The sequence below is a fragment of the Esox lucius genome, chromosome 3 (genome assembly GCF_011004845.1).
Source record: "Esox lucius isolate fEsoLuc1 chromosome 3, fEsoLuc1.pri, whole genome shotgun sequence".
NCBI classification, from domain to species: Eukaryota; Metazoa; Chordata; class Actinopteri; order Esociformes; family Esocidae; genus Esox; species Esox lucius.
The window spans coordinates 16,967,729-16,990,594 of record NC_047571.1 but is presented as its reverse complement, the minus strand read 5'-3'; the positions used below and the strand labels follow the sequence as shown (position 1 = coordinate 16,990,594).

At 42.6% G+C, this 22,866-nt stretch overlaps 1 protein-coding gene across 4 annotated transcripts in view; it reads right to left on the bottom strand.

The window, feature by feature from the left end:
• Nucleotides 1–22,866, bottom strand: part of agap3 (ArfGAP with GTPase domain, ankyrin repeat and PH domain 3) — a 146,655-nt gene that overhangs the window by 54,403 nt on the left and 69,386 nt on the right. For 3 of the 4 annotated variants that reach the window (XM_010885899.4, XM_010885907.4, XM_010885889.4), the window contains exons 2-8: nt 18,516–18,574; nt 15,692–15,779; nt 11,519–11,604; nt 8,575–8,716; nt 7,798–7,932; nt 6,562–6,689; nt 5,457–5,612 (exon numbers count right to left, since the gene is read on the bottom strand). In XM_010885899.4, coding sequence (XP_010884201.1) covers nt 5,457–5,612; nt 6,562–6,689; nt 7,798–7,932; nt 8,575–8,716; nt 11,519–11,604; nt 15,692–15,779; nt 18,516–18,574 — 794 coding nt within the window. Of the gene's footprint in view, nt 1–6; nt 2,342–5,456; nt 5,613–6,561; nt 6,690–7,797; nt 7,933–8,574; nt 8,717–11,518; nt 11,605–15,691; nt 15,780–18,515; nt 18,575–22,866 lie in introns of those variants that run through there. The other variant, XM_034288789.1, reaches the window with a different exon arrangement.

The window sequence follows — 22,866 nt, the reverse complement described above, 5'->3', positions numbered from 1 at the left end:
AAGAAAACAAGAAAGTCAGTCGGTCACTGGAGCTTACTATGGAGATTGGGAGATGGGCCGAGAGTTGGCTGAGGTGTGTGTATCAAGTTAAGCATGGGGGTCAGAGGTGAGAATGTTTGAGGGCTGGGGCATGTGGTGTGTTTGCACGTGCACGTGTGTGTGTGCGTGTCTGGATAGGAGTTGGAGGGTGGACTCGACATCGCAAAATGAAATAAAAGTAAATAAAAAAAGCTTTTAAAAAAATATACAAACAAGCAGACCAGCATAACAAACAGCGTTGACATCGACAAGCGTGCAGTAATAAAGAAAAACGGACACAGAAGAAACACCTCAACACAGAACAGGACCAGAAGACGACCACACAGTGAGTCATGACTCAGTCCTGTAAACCCATGACAGATCCATCCCTCTGTTAGCCCCACATGGGACCCTTCCAGATCAGTGAGGAACACCCCTCTAGTAGGCCCACAGTGGACCCTTCCAGATCAGAGAGGAACACCCCTCTGGTAGGCCCACAGTGGACCCTTCCAGATCAGAGAGGAACACCCCTTCAGCAGGCCCACAGTGGACCATTTCAGATCAGTCAGTCATTCACAATCAGGTTAGACACATTCACAAGTGGAAAGGCAATAAGGGGGAGAAAACAACCAAGTTAGGGTGAGAGAGATTATTATACAAGGCAGAAAGTTCATACAGGAGTTCAGTCGTGCGCTTCCTCCCAACCTTCACCCTGTGAAATTCCTATTGCAACACCAGGAAAGATGGTAAGCAAGTAATCCACATTGTTAATTACACTGTACTTATGAAGTACAGAAACAAGTGGAACACATCACTGAATATACTGTAGGCGTAGCAGCACATTTCACAAACGCAAATACTGTGGAAGGAAAAAATCGTCAATTTGTAAATATTATCATACAGTATTATCCCAGTTCCTGACAAAGACAGTACTTATACACAGAGTAACCCCAAAGTTCAGACTAACAGGTGAAGCACAGGAATTGTCACTCATAACCAGACAAGACTGTTATGGTCTCACTCAGAACAGGATGAAGGGATGCCCAATCAGTCGCCAATGGAGAGAGGTAGAGTCTGAGTTCAAGTAAACCAACTCTGGTTTATCATTTTCAACATTTTATTTTTTTATTCTGATGATTTTTGTTTCTATACAGACACCATACAAATCAAGTCACAGGTTTCACTTCCAAATAAGATCAACAGATTGAGCCAAACATTGCAGTTCCCACAAAATATAGGATGGACAATAAAGGCATTATTTTTATATATATATTTCATATATGTATATAATATACTTTCTATAGAGTACCATTGTAAATAAAATACAATACAAGATATACAGCAGTCTTATATTTGTCAATCCGTAAATGATATAAAAGCGAGTAAAGAATAAGTTCATAATCTTCATTCCAACCACAAATTTAAATTAATTACTTGAAAAATAAATAAAGTAAACAAAAATAAAGAATAAAGGATGGAGAAATGGAGAATTCCAAATCATAACTAAATTAAATAAATATAAACTACATTCATACAAGTCGGTGCAATCCATTTCCCATTAGTTATTCATTATGATAACACTTGTCCTGAAACGCTACTCTGATGTTTATGAAGGCCTTCATAAAACTACCCAACAACCCTAACATACCTCTCTTAAAGTTAACCACATATTCAAGTCAATTCAAGACTTTCCCTGAAAAGAAAGACAAATGAAAGAAAAACGAATGAAAAGAAAACGAGGGGAGTAAACGGTAAAAACGGATGAAAAGAAAACGAGGGGAGTAAACGGTAAAAACTGAACGTACTTGGCACCTCTAGTCCTTGAGTCCTTTGTTTTATGGCAAAAGGCAGTGTGATGTCATGTAAGGAAGGGCGTGTCCTTTGGGTGGTGGTGTTATAATTCCAAGCATGACTTGACAGTACTGTACACAGACAGTTTGGAAAGGTGGGAAGCCTGCTGGGGAAAAGGGTGGAGGCGGGGTCGGAGGGGATTTCCAGCAGAAGAGTTCCTACAGTTTTTAACTCCCAAATCAACTCAATGACTTCCACTGTTACTTGTTGCTTTTTTGTCACCAAGTTCTATGGTTTCCAATAGTGCACCTGCTGACGGAACCAATATGCAAAGGGGCACTAGGGTAAAGCAGCAAAAACTAACGCTCTGGTCCCCAATCATTACTCCTCCCTATTGGGAATGACAGGCCAGATGGACAACTCATTGAGGGGTGCAATGTGCTTTTTTTTTTAATACCACAGAGCTCTTCTAATGCGGAAGGAGTTGGAAAGCCCTTTTTGTTGAAGAAAGGTTGGAAACAGTAGCACAAATCTGCAAATATTAAAAAGAAAAAAAAAATGTTTAGACGGTTATTTTTTGTTTGTTTCCTTTAGGGTAGACATCCAGTAAAAAAAGAAGGAACTTAAAAAATGTCAACAAAATGGCTGACAAATATACATGTGAGTCAATGGATATGGGTTTAAGAGGTGGCAAAAAAAGAAATGCAAAAAGGTACTCCTTAATTAGTTGTTATGTTGGTTGTAAACAAAAGAACAAAAATGCCTCAAATAGCTCCGAAAATATCTGAGACGCCAAAACCTATTAATGTGGTTACTAAACCATGGAAGCACTAGGAAATAATTTGTGTACTCAGCTGACACCTAGTGGCCATTACTAGTCATGACAGAAGTGGGCTGAAGGTGATAATGGCTGGTGAGACTGACTGGTAATGCAGGTGGTGAAAAGACATGGTGGATAAACCAACGTCTTTCTGACTAAAGCTTTTATGACTTTTGACAAATAAAAGCTCTCACCAGTCAATTGGCAATGCACTATGAAGCAAACTGCCTTTTTCTGAAAGATTAGCCTGTTTCAGCTATTTAAAATATTCAAATAGTGTCCAGTTATCTGCCCAGCAACTTAAGAATAATCATCATAAATCTATTTATAGTTAAACATACGTCAGTAGAAATAACCTACACTAAAACCATTTTAGGATTTCTTTCGATTAGGTTACTTGAAAGCACTTTAGATACCCGAAATCGGACTGGAGAGAATGACTCATCAGATAATGCAGTGGAATCTAGACAGCAGTTTGAGTAATACAGACAGTAGTTTGAGTGGTCACTAGTGGTGTAGTGGTGAAAATCAATCGTAGTAAATGTTATTGAAAGTGTAGGTCACTTAACAGTGTTTTACTGCAACCGCCAATCAGAGTTTAGGCATAAATTTTTTCACCACTATGCTACCGGTGTTTACTGTTAGAATTCTGACCTTTGACCTGTGCATGGAGAAGAGTCACTTGAAGTGGTTCCTAATGTATCACAAAGCCACTACCTATGGTCACATTCATTAAATCTGTCAACTGAAGTATATGTTGAGAACACATGCCTGAATATTCTAACTAGCAAAGCTGTTAGTACAACCGGCAGGTTTTATAAATATGACTGCAAAGTTAGCCAGAGTGTTGTTTCAAATAAGTTTGTGTGCTTTTGAAATGTCTTTATCTAGTCAAAAAAGCCCACAAAACACTATATATCAATCAAAGTAACCAATGATTTTAAGGCTTCTTCTCTATCCTAAATACAACTGAGCAAAAAGAGAGCTATGTATCACAGCTACCAACTACTATGATAAGGGGAGGAGCTGACAGTGTCCTAATACCGAGGTGCTAACGTGTTCTGGCCAGATAGAAATGTTCAGGACATCTGTGCATGGCTCATTATTAATTCGGTTTCCTCAAGATGTCCTCCAAACAGAGCGATATAAAACTAAGTGTGAAGGGACAGTCTGATATTGTTACGATGTGAACTGTCTTGTCGTGGATGCTGCTTGGCAAACCGAAAATGTTTTCTCTCTTGTATCGTAAAAATGACAACGTCTTCATCCCTCTCCTTGCTCCCCCACCCCCACCACCCCCACTGTGCTCTTCAAGTGTCATTTGGGATTTGGAGAGTCATCGACTCCCCCGGCCTCTCCCCCGATTCTCTCCCTTCAGTTCCCCCTCCCCCACCTCCCCACCCAGCCCCCGGCTTGGCGCTCCTCAGAAGGTCATGAGCTGAAACTCCCGCTCGGCCTGCCAGTCGGGCACCCACACAGGATAGGTGGCGTGCTTGGGCATCTCCATGACGCGGACAGGCAGAGGCTCATTTCTCTGGTGGACAGGGTTAGTCACTACCTAGCAGGGGAGGGAGAAGACAAGGGGAGCTACAAACTGACAGACAATCTGCTCTGCCTCCCAGAGCCCGGAGTCTCGCCGTGGTTACCACTGTCTGGAGTTGGGGGGGGTGGGGGGAGAGGTATAAGGAAGAGGAAGGGAATGTGGAGGACACAGGGGGTGATGGAGTTCAGGGAGGATAGGGGAGAGCGGGTCACGGTAAGGGTGGGTAGGGGGCAGGGGAAGATGGGGATGGAGGCTGGGGTTGTGGAGGGGGGCGGAGTGAGATCAGCGCAGGAGAGGCTGGGGTGGAGGGAGGTCGGAGCAGGAGAGACTGAGGTGGAGGGAGGTCGGAGCAGGAGAGACTGAGGTGGAGGGAGGTCGGAGCAGGAAAGACTGAGGTGGGGTGGAGGGAGGCAGGGAGGCTGAGGAAAGTACAGTGGTTAGTACAAGGCTCTCAAAGGTAGGGTGGTTAGAAATGCATCACAGGATTACATTAGGGCTACTGGGGCAGAAGCTAGAGTAACTAGGGCTTTTAAACATCTGGGGATTGGAAGGAGGGAAAGCTGAGGTTAGTGGCCACAGGGCAAAGGAAGGAGCTGGGATATCTCGGGGTATAAGGTAAGGGGGTGGAGGGGCAAGAGAGAGAGCATCTGACTGTATTGACTGGCTGTAGGGGTTATAGTCTGGCCCTGACCTTTAGTTTAGAGTGCCTGGATAGTGAGAAGTGACATTGCTGGCTTTGGTGGGGTGTAGCCTTTCCTCACCCCATCTTTTCCCCAATAGGGAGTCACTGAAAAGAAAGTATCTAGTAAAAATAAGAAGGGAAGGGAGGAAGGCCACAGATTGAGACAGAGGGGTCAGAAGAAGGGGGACAAGTGACAGATGAGTAACTCATGCGCATTTACTTCCAATTGGAAAGTAAGGGGAGAAGTTACCAACATAAAAAGAAAAGAAAAGAAAAAAGAATAGCTGAGATATTTTTCCACAGTGCTTGTAACTTAGAGATTTGCTTTAAAATAAGAAAACAAAAAAGGAAAAATATTTTCTTTTCATTGTATGGGTTCAAGATATAACCCAGGTTGTAACCAACAACCGTTATCATTACTATTTTTTCTCCTTTGCCCAGTGGTTTTGCTTGTGTAAAGAGTATAGCCAGGTCTGGTGCAGCCAGGAAGAGGGTGGCTTTCACTTTGTCTCCCTCTGGTGGACAGTGCAGGTGTGTCTGTGGTAAAGTACTCTCTAATAGTGCGAGTGGGTGTTGCTCTGCATCAGCTGCCTCATACTTACTGTGAAGATGTTGGAGCGGCGCTTGGACTGCTTGCGAATGGGTGTGGGTGTGTTGGATGCAGCAATGGTTTCGATGCGCATTTCCCTCTGGCTGATGCTGGGAGTGGAGGGCACAGAGGAGGAGTAATCACTGAACGCACCCCCGCCATTCGCTGCCTGGAGGAGGGAAGATGGAGACACAGAGATAGAAGGAGAGAGAGGAGGAATGACAGAATGAGATGAGAGAGAGATAAGGACAGAGAAAACAGACTAGTTAGATAAAGTAAGCGCTGGAAAAGCTGAATAATTAGATTATTTAGTTTACAGTCTATCTTCAGTAGAGTATATCCTACCTGTCTGTCTTCAGTAGTGTATATCCTAACTACCTGTCTGTCTTCAGTAATGTATATCCTACCTGTCTGTCTGTCTTCAGTAGTGTATATCCTTCCTACCTGTCTGTCTTCAGTAGTGTATATCCTACCTACCTGTCTGTCTGTCTTCAGTAGTGTATATCCTTCCTACCTGTCTGTCTTCAGTAGTGTATATCCTACCTACCTGTATGTCTTCAGTACTGTATATCCTACCTGTCTGTCTTCAGTAGTGTATATCCTACATGTCTGTCTTCACTAGTGCATATCCTACTTACCGGTCTGTCTTCAGTAGTGTATATCCTATCTACCTGTCTGTCTTCAGTAGTGTATATCCTATCTACCTGTCTGTCTTCAGTAGTGTATATCCTATCTACCTGTCTGTCTTCAGTAGTGTATATCCTATCTACCTGTCTGTCTTCAGTAGTGTATATCCTATCTACCTGTCTGTCGTCAGTAGTGCATATCCTACCTGTCTGTCTTCAGTAGTGCATATCCTACCTGTCTGTCTTCAGTAGTGTATATCCTACCTGTCTGTCTTCAGTAGTGTATATCCTACCTGTCTGTCTTCAGTAGTGCATATCCTACCTGTATTGCTGCACGTCCCAATTGTACAGAAGAAGCTCATTGTTTCATCTGACCAGAAGAAAACTCAGTACCCTACTAATAACCTAAAACTAGGGCCTTGTTTTCTTTCTGGTCAGGTCACATGGTCAACAAATGGCCCTTAGATATGTTGTCATAGGGTGTGGCCTCACCTGGTTAATATGCACAGAGGGGATGGATGCATTAGGGACTGATGAGTGGCTGGGAGAGTTGGGGAGGGACTTGCATGGACCAATAGACAGCTGCTGCTTTTTCCTCAGAGCCACCACCTTCTGGGCCACTGGAGGGAGAGGATGAGACAAACAACCCAGGGTTAAGAATCACAAATCATACAAATCATTTTAATATAACGCAACAAGTAAGCTTTCCTATCAACAATCTGCTGATATTACTAAATACCTCATCTTTAAAATCAGGGAATACACAATCAGGTATTGAACCACATCCGTTTCTCCAGTAATACAACGCAACTCCATTTTCAAGGGAATATTGGCCTGTCTCCAGCCCTTGGAGATGTGTGGTGTGATGTTAACCAAATTAGCCTGTCAAATTCGGTATTGAGGTCCCCGATTCGCCAACCAGACAACATAGCGTGACGCCAGTCACTTAGCCATGGACTCCAGGTGGAGGACCTGTGATCCTCAATGACAGCTGGGGGAGAGAGATGACTTTCCATCTGGCTGACAGCTGGGGAGCGGGTTGGTACTGACAGCTAAAGGAGCATGAAAAATCAGAGACGGAGGAGCTTCTCGATCTCCAGGCACCGAAACCCATTTTACATATTTTCATTATTTCAAAACAGGCAACTCATCTTGCTGGGAGAATGCACTGCTCGGTGGGTCAACAAGCAATGAAAAGAGCTAGGGAACACTGCTACATAGTCACAAGTCAGGTTAAGAGAGCTTTTGGGGAGTGTGTGAGGGCAGTGGTTTCTGTTAAAAAGATGTACTGCCCCCACACACACCGCTGTGTTCACGTGAAGGATGGCTCTCCTTGAACGAGCACACTCTTTTGAGCATTTGTTGACCAAGGTGTTGGACTTGGCTATTCGCACCGCGTTGAAAGGAAAAGTCACATCTTTATGTCTATCTTTCATGCCAGGATTCTTTCTAATTTCCTCTCTATTGAAATGCTGTTGCCATTCAGTAAAGAGCATGAATGGCTCAATTGTCTTCAAGGCAAGGTTGGATAACAGATGGCAATGGAAACTGTGGGCAGACAGGAAGTAGAACATCCTGTAGACCTGTTTTAAACCATAACACCAGGACAGACAGGTCAGGATTTGAGCTCAAACACAACACATTCAGCATCTCCGGGGGAGATGAGTTAATTGCGTTAGTGTTAGTCAGAACAGGCCTACTTTCCCCCCAGAGTGCGCCAGCCCTCACCATCCTGAAACACTCGCTCCACATTGAGGCCGTAGGTGGAGCAGGTCTCGTAGTAGGTGGAACGCTTCAGGTCATTGGACAGCTTCCTGGCCCGTGAGTCATCAATCACTCTGGGGTTGGCAGCGCTGATGGCATCTGGGGACAGAGAACACGAACAGGACTCGAGTCACCATCACTAATATGCAGCAGGCTACACAATACGTGTCACTGACTACTGAAAAACGTTCATGTGGAGGATTCTGTAAGAAAATCCACAATATGTTCTCAATTCCATGCTACAATGAAGCTCCTCGTGCTCATGGCACAATGTCAGGAAAAGACAACCTGACCCTGCTTACTGGTGTATGTGCATCTATGTGAGGGGTACGTTTACAACAGGCTGAGCCTAATCTCACAGACTATCGCCTTATGTCGAGAAGTCCCCAAATGAACAAATCATTGAAGTCCAAAACATCCCCTCAAGTTAAGTAGCTACAGTCATTTCATGTCTTTGTGGGCTATAAACGCATGCCAAAACTAAGAATTGTTTATTTCCTCTATTAAGGCATAAGCATTAATGTAGAATTAGATCCTATGCTCATAACAGTGGTAACAGCTGAATGTTTTGTGTATAGTCCACAAAGTCACAAGCTGGCTCTAAAGTTCAGGAAGAAGCACGGAAAACGGAACTTCGATTACAGAAAATTCTACAACACAATAAAAAAAAAAGTTCGAACTTGGAAAAAGATATATATATTTAAAAGATTTGTCAGCTGAAATATTGTTTCAGTAATATACCTTGTGTTCCCACCAGGACCATCGGGACCTCTGCTGTGTTCCTGTAGCTGGAAAGGCGCAGGAAGTAGTTGTAGACCGTCTGGAAACTGATTTCATCCTCCAGACTGAAGACGAACACCACAGCGTCTACCCACGCAGCAAACTGGACGGACACACACACACACACACACACACACACACACACACACACACACACGCCACAGGAACATGAGACGTGAGAGGATCCAACGCATCAAAAAGCTCCAGCATAATGATTGCTCGTGTGTCACTGTCTGAATCCGGTTTGACCTGAATGGGCGGGATGTACAGCATTGGTTATCCAATGTAGCTAAACCCGTGTGGAAGGAGATGTTGTATTTATTGTATATGTATTGTATATTATTCATGTCTGAAACAGAGAAGCAGCTTGGGAGATCATAGGTGTTGATTACGAGGTCTTTCTCGGCAATCAATCTCTTATAGCAAAACTGATTCAACTAAAATCTAATCAGATTGGGAATCCCCTGATTAAGTCTTGAATTAATAACCACTGCAATTTAATGTCAACTTAATGAACAAGTGAATTTAATCAACAAGTTGGCCCTGATGAATTAATTTCACCTTTGTAACAGCATTGAAATATGCATTCCTCTGTCTTACTCAATATCACCGGCATGTGAATATCACAGATTCCTCGTTTCCATTTCCTCTTTTCTCCAGAAGGGGGCAGTGTAGCAACAGCAGTGTAATGATGACTTGTGTTATTGCTAGGCCTGTAGGCCAGTTCCGAGGGTGAATATATCAAGGAAATCTCATGTATGGCCATAACAACCCTGTACCCCATGTCATGAAAGGGGGAACCTGATTCCTCTTCCCTGATGACACAAACCTAATCTCTGCACATCATGGAGAGAAGAGAGGGAGAGTTTCAGAATACGGGCATCATAATCCCAATTGCTTCTGAGAAAGTGGTTTAGAAGGTGAGAGAGCTGAGCGCTAACAGTGTAACAAGCCCTTCCCTGCCTCCCACTCCTCAGCCCATTCATCCTTTCAACTGCATTCACATCTACTGAGACCCAAGGAAACGATTCAGACCCAGGTTGAAGTGCTGTTTGAAATCCTTTAAAACCTCTCGCAATCGAACCAATAGAATCAACAGTGGAAATGCCATAAAGCCAACCACCACTATATAGTCTGCTAGATTTCAAACAGTACTTCAACCCAGGTATACAATGGATGGAGAGACCCGGGGTTCGGTTAGCTTTAGCTGAGCCTCTTGCAAGGAGGAATGTAATGAAAGCCTTTAATTATGCTGCGCTAATTACACCCAGATATGAATGGAGTTACAGCCACTTCCATTTTTATCTCTGGGACTGGGAGCAACATTAGCATAATGCTAGCATAACTATGCCTGGGAGCCAGCCTCGCCAGGCCAGGTATAAATGACTGTTTCATCATTCCAAATCCCTAATGGAGGGGTTGGAGCGCCATAACGCCTTTAATCCAAGGCTTCTCGAGGGATTTCAAAAAGGAGGAAAATGAGGCTTTGTCCAATCTAGACAGACAGACATGAAATGGCTTAGCCAAGACAGTCACAACACCATGTGTCCCATAATCACTGAACCAATACCTGGCATAAAGGCACATTATGGTGTGGGCATAGATACAGGCTTCAGCTCTCTTCACACCAATGAATGTCGTCATACAGACTAATTGTTTGCCAAACATTTCTGCTAACCTAACTATGCTGTCCCTAGTCCTATCAAATTTTGTATCAAATGAAGAACAAACACTGGAGCGGGATTCCCCAAATAAAGGCCTACAGGCTAATTTTGTCTCACAGGTGATTCATTTCTGGGCAAACATTTTCTCTGTATTCTTTCAAAATTACTGGCACCCTTGATAAAGGTGATACAAAATAAGGAAAACATAGATAATGAGCTTTTTTTGTAATATTATGACATGTGGAATATATTAAACTTCATTAATGATTAAAGGGAATCAAAAGAAAGTGTCAAATTTATTATTGGCACCCATGTCTTTTAACACTTCAGAAAACGGAATTGAGTATGTTTCTACAGTTGGTTTCTTCAAGAGACATGAGAACACACTGGAAGGGATCTTGAACCACTTCTCCATACAGAATAGTTCCAGATCCTCCAGACCCTCGTGAATAGCCTTCTTCACTTCACACCATACATTTTCTATTGGATTGAAGTTCAGAGACTGAGATGGCCATTGCAAAGTGTTCATTTTGAGGTCAATTAGACGTGTTTTTCGATTTCAGTGTGCTTGGGTTCATTTACATCCTGGAAGATGCACACAGACAAAATTCTGGTCTCTGGCTCAAATCGTGGTACTTGGTAAAGTCCATGATGCCACCGCACACAACATTTCTGTTCACTGAGAAAACAAGCACAAAATAGTGTTGTCGTAGTGCAGTTTGAATCAGTGAAATACTGAACCTTTAAACTCTTTTTTTTACGAATGCACTAGAGCAAGTGGGACGCAGAGGAGAGGGGTTGTAAACAGATTTTGCTGCAATCCACCAAGATCCACACGAACTCTACATACATTCTACACATTGCAATTTTTCAACTGTGTCACAATCTGTATGCATATTTTATGTAAATACTCCCACTTACCAAGTCTTCCCTCTGTCAGCTGAACTATAACTAAATTCAAACTATTTTGCTCTGTCATCTACTGACTTGTCTCAACTGACGCGTTCGTCTTGTGTTTCCACTAGAAGCTGGCATTAAACAAGGCTTAGTTCGTGATACACACATTTAGCTCTTTCGCCATGACGACTTGGCAGAAAGTACTGTGAAGTCCTGTTGAGATTAGGAGTGTCGTATAGCACTGAAAAGAAGCCCGATCATAGTAATGTTTACTAAGTGGTATTAACTGGCTGTGCTAAGGAATGCAGGTAGCTAGGATGGGAAAGCAAGCTGGATGTGGGTACCTGCAGCTCTGGAGGGCCTCCCTCATCTCTGATCAGCAGCAGGTAACTCTGTCCGTCCACCACAATCTCCTTCTTGAAACGGCCGCCTGAGGAAGAGGAGAGAAATGTCAGGCCGGGCTCAGAATGTACTTTTTACCAGCCTGTTGAAGGGGTTGGCAAGGAGATGGAAGAATAGAAGTAGTAGTAACTCAGGTCTACTACTTTAAAATGTGTTTGGTTAAACTCCCTTACACATTCAACAGAAATGCCAACACAGTTCACCAACAGCCCTAGACCAGATTTAGGCATTTCCCTGTATCCCATTTGACAGATATAGACGACTGGGATTAATGTTTCCATTCCGTCCAAAGTTGGTGTAGTTCATGGCCACAGCATAGTGGTGCCTGCAGAGGCCTTGCAGCTACCACAGTCCCCCTCATCTCATTCAGAACATGTTTGTGTTCCTTGCCGCTGGCAAGACGGGCTGCAGATAAAATACAGACTGATGGGAATACTGCACACTAAATTGGATTTTGCATATCATTGGAATGGTTTACGATCCTGCAGAGATTAGAAATATTCAAATAAGAGAGTTGGGGAGCCAAGCGAGAGTCACGTCCTAGGGAAATAAAAGACCACATTTCGAATGCAGGAAATCTGCTTCAAGCCATCTCAAACAATGCTGAATATTGTATGACCACATGAAAGGTGTCAAGATGGGGAATAACTTATATCAAAACGAGTACACTGTGGGGGGAAAAGATGTAGACATAAACCTGAATTATCTAACGCTAAGGCAAAACTGCCATTTCATAATCAGCTGTGTTATCTGTTTGCAGCTTTACGCAACACGAAGAAGAAAAGATGGGGAGTCCATAACAGTTTCACAATGGAACCTTCCATCTTTCCTGCAGAGCCCACCTCTGCAAATCAGCAAGCAGGTCCCAAGCAACTGGCTCTGACTGTAATCTCCAACGGCTAGCTGGGCTTTGTTCTAGCTAGGGCCAACCCGGAAAACCCATCCATTTGAGACACACTTGCTCCCATTAAGTCCACTTAAGCCCACTTGGCGAATGGGAATTCTACCCGGCATCAATTGATTTGCAAAATAGCCAGAGAGCGAGGGACTCATAGAAACCAAGCCAGCATTCCACCACTGACCTAACCCAGCTCTGCAGTTGGAACAGTGACCGGTCTGAGCACCAATATCGGGAGTCTCCATATTTCAGGACATTTCCTTTCAGCGCAAATATCAGAACACTGATAAACACAGTAATACTCAGTTACACGTGAACAACGGAGGTAGTACCAGGCTTCATAAAGCGTTTCAAATGATTCTGGAGGAGGGAAATGGTAAATGATTAGGATCCCTTGAACAGGAGACAATAGGACTTTTACGCCATATTGTGTCGTCTGTCGCCATGACATGAAGTGGATGTGCGATCTACCACGGGCCTGTGTTTACGTTACATAACATCAACATGATCCCGGCTGTCTCGTCTGTCCAAAAGCAGGCATGGGCGACATATCGCGAGGCTGGAGGTGAAACCAGCGGCACCGCGCGACAGCACCAGCCAGCATCATCTGTTAAATGCCAGTGCCTAAGCAATGAATCAAACCAAGATATAACGAAAGACGCTTTCAATCTGTATTAGTGTAGGCAAGAAACCTGTGTATAATGACTTTGCCGGGAAGTGGCTAATGAATAGAGTGGCTGTAGCTTTTTCTATTAACCTCCCCAGCTGTAGGGCTAACGCTCGATGGACGCACGCCCGCACACACACCGTTTCGGAGATGGCCGTTGAAGTTGTGGGCTCGGCTAACAGGCAGTATTCAGTTCTAGAATGGAACGCGGAGGCTCAGAGTCCTTGACACAGAGCCATAATTCCAATGGAGCCTGATCCGCTGTTGCCATGGCAACTCCTCCCTTCCCACCACGGGCACTACCTTTTTCACAGCAACTAGCAACATAGTAGAACAAAACACTGTAGAGCTGCTGTGAGAAAGAACGCTACAAGCTGAACCAAAAACACCACCAAGTCTCTGGTTTCTATCTGGGTAAGATCTGGGCAAATATACGTCCTGGGAATGAGAGTTAAGAGAGGTCCTTCTTCACCTGTTAATTATGGGAGTTTATGGGAGCGACATGTTGCAACCCATCAACGATGCAGTGATTTGTAGAAAATGCAATAACAAGAAACGTTTCCTTAATTACCAAATCCAACACAGAGAGTTTTGCTTTACAGCTTTTTTGGGATTGATTTCTCAAGGCCTAATAAATATATACTGGTCCAAGGCACTAAATTATGTGAGTGCAAAGCAAGCAAGCAAGTTTATTATTAAAGTTAAATATGCAGTTGTTTTAACATGAATATTGCATAGATCCTTTTGTATTTTGATATGGAGTTGTAGGACCTGTGTAGCTTTCCTAAAAAAAAAATATGGCAAATTCTTTGATATGACAATTAAAGTAGTTTTAGCGTTATAGTGCATAGAAGCAGATATACCAAGTTTTCCATAAAATGGAATCCAAAACAAAAAGTATACAGTATTAATTTATTTTATTGTTAGGGGGAAAAAAATACCATCATTGTCCTTTTTCCACAGTGTCCTCTGCTTTCCTTTACCGTCGTAAATCAGACTGTGGGTATCCTAGAGCAAAGCCAAAACCACCACCTTGTTCCAGAGATTATTTCATTCATTTTATTTAATTGTTTAGCTCCAACTGATAATTTCTAAGAGATGTATTTGTAAGGACTCCTTAGGTTAGCTTTAGGTTGATGGCTTGGCTTCTGGGTGTCTCACAGCAAAACAGAACACATCCACGTGTTCCAGAGACTCTCCTGATTCTAATGGAGTTCCTATTGAGTTTGTACCTCCAAACATTTGTACATGGCGATTGTCTGTGTAATACGAAAAGTGCCACTGACGACTCCAGACAGATTTGGCTACAGTATATCTAAGGCTCTGGTGTGTCGGAGGGAAAAATGGCGATGACCAGTGTGTTCCCTAGGTAGCCCCTTTCGATTGATTGTGACCACCTATTTGCATCACAAACAATGAGATTTTTCCAGATTTCTTAGTGATGTCTGTCAGGTCAGGGCACTCCACCTCTGCGAAAAGATGTCGCAAGATTTCGCTGAACACAGTAAAAGAAAAGCGGTGCGACTAGCACAAACATAACGGAATCAGACGACACGGTGACATGAGCAAATTCAACCCCACCACGTGATGATAGTCTGGTATGGATTAAGCATTGAGCACCCTTTCCTTCCCTTGGTGAAGCAGCATCTTAATGACAGGAACTCATTATGTTTTTCATCTTATCCAAACCGCCTCCAAGATTACCGTTTAACCCCGGCTTTGCCAGCATCTATGTGGGTTTGGAGAGCATTCGCTTTTGAGTTCAGCAGGGCCAAGCTAATTATAGAGTCCGCCTGATAATCAAAACAGAGAATTCTTCAGTTGTGATTCTGTAAAGTCACAGTACAGGGTTCTGGAAGGGGTTTTAACTGACCTTCTAACCAGGCGATGCCCTCTACTTCAAAGCTCGCAAAGCGAAAACTGTTTATGTTCATGGCAGCAACGATAATCCCCTTTCCTTCTGAAATGAAGGGTTTTAGTAGGATTTAGACTTCTCAGCCCAGGTTTTAGTTTTACCTTGATGTGTTTGGGAATTAGCATTCTAAGACAGCAGGCCTCTCTCTATTATAGACCGTGCTTCACTCTATCTGTCATTGTCTTTTCTACTCAGTTTGAAAGTTGGACATGTTACTAACAAATAAACGGAGACAAAGCCAATTATCTCCAAGTCATCTCCACATCCCTCCATCTGACGCTACGTCCACTGACACAAAACAACAACAATGAACACACCAACACAGAAACACATCTGGCTTAAGACTAGTGGTTAATGATGATTAATTACGCTGGTAACCAGTTCATAATTAGGATAAGGCACATTAGCTAATGGCTGTATCTGGGCACGGATACATGGCTTCAAACAGCTCTTAGCCATGGTATATTCAGTATATACCACACCCATATTCTGCCTTAGATACAGTAGACAGCTATGCCTCAAGTGATGGGTTCATTTGTAGACAGACCGTCTGACAGAGTTGACGACCATTTCAATGTGTCATGCTTCTTTACTTCTCAGGCATTTTTCAGTAGTACAGAGGTTCTGTTTCATACCTTCTGGGGACTCCTCCTGCACGTACGTGCCTGTCAGGTACCGGTGAACCAGGGCTGATTTCCCGCTCGACAGATTACCCACAATGCCCTGCAGAAACAACAATAAGGTCAGATGACACATGCAACATATACAGCTCACTCCAAGACGTTTTATGAATGGTTACGAAGCCAGTCACAGCCAGAGCCACCTCAGTCTGACCTTCATACTGATGATTGGTGAGAAAGTTGGCTTACTGGTGCTCCTACTAGTCTGGTAATATGCCTAGTAAAGGCCTAAACCTATGAACTTTTCACATGATAAGACGTTTTCCCTACAGCCCTTGTTTTGGCCGAGGCTCCATTATGGTTTGCCTCCAGGGAAGACCTGACGAAGAGCGGACTGTGAATAGACTAGGCTGGGGTGGCTGCAGATGATGATGATGATGCCAGTGTGTCTGGGGGAGAACAAAGCCTCCTCCACGCCCTCATTCCTTCTGCTCTGCCACTCCTCCTTGATCCTCCTCTTCTTTAGATCATCAGTGGGTGGTAAAGTCAGGTATGGTTTTAATTACAGGGGAGTGTGTGTATGTGTGTGTTTGTTCAGGGTGTGTGTGTTGTTGTCTTCCTGAGCTGAAAACAGGGGGATTTAGGTGTTTTGAACCCACATAGAGATTTTGTTGAGCGTATTTACACTGCTACCAGAACAACCCACTTGCTGAACATGCTGAACGGTAACAATGAATCGGTAAAGGAATTAGCCGGTGCTTCCCTCCTCCTGGATTTACAGAGGAAGTCCCCACAGGCAATGGACGGAAGACATTCTTTTGGGCTTCAGAAAGATGATCAATGAACTGGAGCAGGGCTTAGATGGACATGGACCCAGTGTCTGCCTCTTCAGCTGTGGCAGACACCTGTGTGGTCGTGGAGGCTTCCATCACCCTTGATGGAACATCTCAGTCTGATCTCAGTAGCACACTCCTCTGAATCTGGCATACACAGCTACTGGAACTCTGGACAGGCTTCTGTCTACAGGGGAAACTTACCGCACCCAGAATATCAGAATGCTGCTATTGGCCAGGACATTCTAATGGATTTATATGCATTATTTAAAATGTATGTATTTTTGTGTACAGGATGTTTGAGAGATTAAGATAGCTATCATGTCCATTATAGTACTATGAATGATACTTTGAAAAGGACAAGGGGTAGTATTCAGGAAAGGGAGAATATCAAGCTATAAGGTCCTCACAACAGTAATAAACCACAGAAGGAGCAGGGTTTATGTTAAAACTGTAAAGCTTTGAAACATGTTGAGTTGTAGGCCCATTATTAAGTGAGGCTGCTGTATCAGCATAGTTCAGGCAGATGAAAGCGGAGCGGGCAATGTGTGTGTAGTCAGTTCCACTAGAGGCTTTTTTTAAGGATCAGTCTGTGATTCATTATCAAGGTCCTGGTTTGAATGAGATGTTTTGAATGAGAGTTTTAAAAAGACATTATACAGTAACCGTTCATCTCTCCCATTACTGCACAAGCCTACAGTGCATGTTTGAAAGATTACTGCCATTGCTTTTTGGTGTCCATTACTTTGTATTTAAACTACTTCTGTGCAACACGGCTATGTAGAATTGTGGAGCTGTGGGGACAAACACAAAACCTGAAATCTAAATCCTGCTTTCCAATGTGCCTGTTATGTTAGTAGTACAAAAAAAAGAATGACAGGCAGGGAAAAAAGTGAAAATTGAAAATAATCTTTGCAATGAGGAAAGCAGGTTCTTTTTCATTTATAGATATGACCATGTTTGTGGGTGGAAACATTTAAATAAAACCCAGCCACTTTAAGAATGTGGACTTTTTAATTTTTAATTGACTACATTTTTTTGCCATCAGTCTACATAAAATAGAAAGACAAAGTGAAAACTCTGATAAACAGCTAAATGTAGCCAGAGCAAATGTCAATAGGGCCACAGTATACGTCTGCATCAATGCTTCCGAAGCCACAGTAAATATTGAACGATATCATGGGTAATCTCAAGCCCCTGTCTTACAGACTGTCTGGCTTTAAGCAAAATGGTATTGTGCCTTATCAACTTGGCCCTGGTTGGAGGGAAAGTACTTCATAATGTTCTTTTACCTTTGTAAGAGCATCATTTATCTCTGATTTCCCATGCAGAATCACTACGATGGGACGCAACACCCAGGGGCGCCACCAGGAATTTTGGGCCCCATGACAAAAAAATCTAATTGGGCCCCCTCTGCGCAGCTGTTACCTATTTTTTGGGACCCCTGTCAGTCATGGGCCCTTGCAATTGTCCTAACTTTTCCCCCTTAGATGGCGCCTCTTGCAACACCCAAACAAATTCATAGAATCCAGAAATACTACGAAATACTACGCCAACTGCCGTGTTAACTGCAGCACTATTCCAATAACGTAACTACAGACGATGTGTATGAAGCCTTCCCTTCTTCCTATGAGGATGTGTGTTGTCTAAGAACTATTGTGCCAGTGGGTGGATCAGATCCAGGACGTGTCACCCGTCTACCCCAAAACTGTCACTCATCCCTTTGCTTGCTGTAAGCCACTCCGCTCCATGTCACCATGCCAACGCATCCCATTAAAAATCACCCACAGTCTCATTTGGTGCCAGGGAATATTCCAGACAATTTCTATACTTCGCTCTCTCATGCAGAATGAGAGGATATATTTTTCCCGTGCATGCAGCGTGAACTGGCATTGACATTTAAATCAATCCAATGCTAATGCTGAACTTCTCTTCCTCTTGCAGTGCCAACACCAGATGGTGAATATGGGTTGAAGTTATGACCAATACTCATGAATACTACTCACCACTTTGAGCTCGGGCACTGATCGACTCAATGTCCATTCTTGGCTGTTGACGAAAGAGTCTGGAAGAGAAGAAGAAACAGAGAACCAACACCATTTAGTTTATGTCAGTGAAGGGTAAATCCTTCTGTTGATTCTCCAGGACATCTTTGTGTCATTACAATTAGTTTCTTTATGTTCTGCAGAACCGAAGAAAAACATGCTCCACTCTCCCTTTCTCTTAACTCCAGACTCTGTCCTGATAATGTTGGTTGACTGTTGGTTTATACAGTAATTCGTATTGCCCAGCGACAGCCCCGAAACCTGAAGGATCTGGAGAAGGTCTGTATGGAGGAGTGGGCCAAAATCCCTGCTGCAGTGTGTGCAAACCTGGTCAAGAACTACAGGAAATGTATGATCTCTGTAATTGCAAACAAAGGTTTCTGTACCAAATATTAAGTTCTGATTTTCTGATGTATCAAATACTTATGTCATGCAATAAAATGCAAATTAATTACTTCTCAAATTAAGCTTTTTAAGTGGGAAAACCTGCAAAACCGGCAATGTATCAAATATTTGTTCCCCCCAATGTATGGAAGGAAAATGTGTCTAGAATTCAATCTTACAATTACAGCCTGAGTGAATGTCATATTCACTAGAATTGTTTAAGTTTGTCACATAAGTGACAAGACAAGACAAAACATTCTCCCCAAGAAAAGCATAGCAAACAGTGTCAGCACCTGTCACAACAACCGTCTGACAGAAGACCCCCTTCCTGTTTTGGTTCACAGACCCTCTATTCCCATTCAGCCACCCACATGGAGATACCATCTCCAACAGAGGGGTGCCTGGGCAGACACTCTGCCTCCTGAGCAGACACTCTGCCTCCAGGCTCCATGTTTCAAAACCAGGCGACACCCCCATGTTTGTCAATGCCAGAACAATGGAACAACCTAAAAACTACAAATTAATTGCCCAAAGCAAAATGAATACATCATCCAGAAAAATGTATTTGTGTAGTGGTTGTCCAGTCCATAAGTATGTTATTCTCTGTTTAAGTTGAGCATGAGGCTAATTGTGGAGAATATTGATTGTGTTCTTCCAAGGTTGAGTGAAGCTATTCCAAATATCATTACACCACCCCTTGAGCACCTTCCTATTATGAATCTAAATTGTTTTTCATTAACTGGATTCTCCCTTGAAAAGGTTTGTTTGACAAGTAATAATGTTCACTATATTGACAATCCTCCTGAATACAACAGGCATAGCAGTTATTGTTCGGTCACCTGACTCCTGGCAGAGGGGCAAATCAGACGGATTGTGTTGCTCAGAGTGGTTGTGAATAGCAGGCCTTGTGCTTCTAAGCCCTCTCACTACCAATTTGACACTTCCCCTTGAACGTGTTAGAACAAGAGCAGCAAAGACGATCATGTTCTAAAGGCTAGGCAGTTCAGAATCTCTGCTTGAGTGAGTTAGGGAGCGGAGTTCACAACGGTAGAAAGGACATTTAGGTTGCCACTAGTTTTTGCTGAATATTAATTGTTTGTATAGAAATGTAGGATTTTTGTTAATAATCTAATAGAGAACAGAACTTCAAAGAATTTAAAAAGAATCTATGCAACTCTCGCACTGTTTTAAGAGCAAATTACCATATTGGCAGTAAACTTAAAAGTGATAAACTAAAGTTTCCTCGGTCCTTACATGCATGAGAGAAGGTCAAACAGACAAATAAAGGCCCCATATATAAATAAAAAAAAAAACATCCAGTGAAATAAAGAGGCATTACCAGAGGTGGAAAAAGTACAAAGCACAAGTACTCATCTGGGTTCGGCTGTGTTCACCACTTTAGGGAAGTATCTAATTGTGATTTAAGTAACCAGGTAAAGCGAGTTCAAAACTAACCAGTGATCAATTAAAGTGTACATTTCCAATTAATGTCACTGGTTAGTTATGAACTCTGTTTCTCTGGTCATTTTGCTCTAACTTCCCAAAACTGGTGAACACAGCCGAGCACTGTTACTTTTTCTACCTCTGGTAACATTACACAAAGACCCCACACCACAATAGAATATAATGTTACTGACCATAATACATTCACTCATCTTTAAACCTTGTTTGTAGTATGAAGTAAAGTCTTCCTTAGAAACATTGTGAATGGCCACAAGGTTTCCCCATACAGCTTTAATAGGCATTATATAAAAAATAAAAAAAAATAAAACAGAGGCTGTTCACTCAGATCAACCTATGTTTTATTTCTGAAGTGATAGCTAACCTTTCTTAAAAAATAAATGTGACATTGTTTTAACTACAGACATTCTGTATACATGCTAGTGCTATAAATTAAGCTGGAACTATCCAGATTAATGTAAAATCAGAGGACAAAGACCATGATTTCGGGGGTCGATTTTCATTTAATTCACGAAATGATCCTTCAGATGACCCCTCGATTAAAGAAATAATGTATATTTTAGATACAACTGTTGTCTCTAAAAGCATGATTGTGAATAATTTATCAAAGTGGACCTATGCATGTAGATTATAACGTATCATTTTGAAATGCTATCAAAGATTGACTACTTTTCATTTGTTCTGAAAACAAGAACTTCCTGTCATGGTGTGGAGGAGCCAGCAGAGTGAATGTGAAAATGTATTCAAAATGGTAATGCTCTGCTGGTGTTTTGCAGGATGTGCCATGTTAGACGTTTAAGGGGCGCTGTTCATCTGTATAAAATGGGCCATAACTTTTTAAAACTAAGTTAGATTACACTGAATGTTGATATGCCCACACAGTAGACATATCTTTTACAAAATTAGCCCACATGCTATTTAATTCTCAACCTCTCAACACGCAATCCAAATGATTTAAATTTTTGCACCCTCAATAACCACTGTGATTATTTAGTAATGTTTGGTGGTGAAAAACCAACTGACATTTACATCTGAATGTTTTAATATATTGATTAATAATTTGGGTTTATAAAGTGATGCAATCATAATCTTGAACTGGGACAGCCAGAAGAAGACGGGCCAGTAAGTAATTCATATGCACTGCATTTGATCATCCATAAGAAAGGAGCAACCCATGAGTACCCAGAATGCCAATGGAAAATGAACAGAACAAGCCCCAGATTCAGTGATGAACCCTAGAACACCCGATCCTTTGTTTTATGCGAGATGGAAAACTGCATCGGCAGCTTGTTTGTCGTGTTTTTCATCTGACTGCTCATGTCCGGTCTAATAAAAATGACAATTTAATCAGATGCCAGTGAGGCATGAAGAGGTGTCCCCTTATTGAGTTCTGAAAACAGAGAAGAAATCATTTCGAGGTGAGCAGAAAATGCCTCCTGTTCATGTCACTCTGTTTGCGCATGTGTGAGGGAAATGAAAGAGGGGGGGTGGCCTTGATGTCTAATTATCTATTGCTGCTCTGAGGCCAAGAGATCCATTCCCTCTAGCAAGAAAATGACTTCAAAATGAATTAATCTTCACATCACTTCTTTTTTGTATCCACTGCCATTGATTGTGAATATGCCTGCTGTATGGTACACTTATTCTGAGCAGCAGCACCGTGAACATAACTGTTCCTGATTCTGCCTATGTAACTGTTATGGTCCTGCGCCCCGTTTTAAAAAGCTGCCGACTCAGTGCTGCAACAGCTCTTATAACTATCTGCAGAGCCCTGAACAGCAAAATGTCATTTAACATGGAGTGGATGGATAAGTGACAAACAGAAGGAGTGATGCTTGTGGACCAGTCTTTCCCATTGTGCAGGGCTGTAGGCAACTTTAAGATTCCAAGCTTTCTGTTGCTGAAGGCTTGATGTTGACCTTTTCTTCTGAGGTACATTACTGACCTTTGTTCTCTTTTAAAATGTGTTCTCTATTTAGCTCCCTCAACTTGGCAATTTGACTGAAAGTTAACTTCTACTAAAACTTCCAAAGCAAACTCGGGAGCTCTACCTTGACCTGTGCACTGATGTGGAAAGGTTTTCTTCAACCCAGCCTTTATCTCTATTGTGCTATTCCGTCATCCCAATAAGATTAAACGCCCACAACACATCTCCGGTGAGTGGTCTCTGACTCCAGCGTGTCAATGGGGTTTTGATTACCAACCCGAGAGCCTGAGTCTCAAGTGGTCCAAGGGAATAGAAGATGGGGATCTGTGGCAGTAGATGCTGAAATCAAGAGTAATATTCTGATTATGTAAGTATTAATAGAGCCTCCACAACCCATCACTTTCTAGAGTGTCACTGACTGACTCATACAACCCATAACCCAGCCCCCTCACCCCCTCCTATCCCAGAGGATGAGGCTTCAATATCACACTGTCAGTGTTGCATTCTCAGTTTGTTTGAGAGCCGCACATCCTGTTTTTT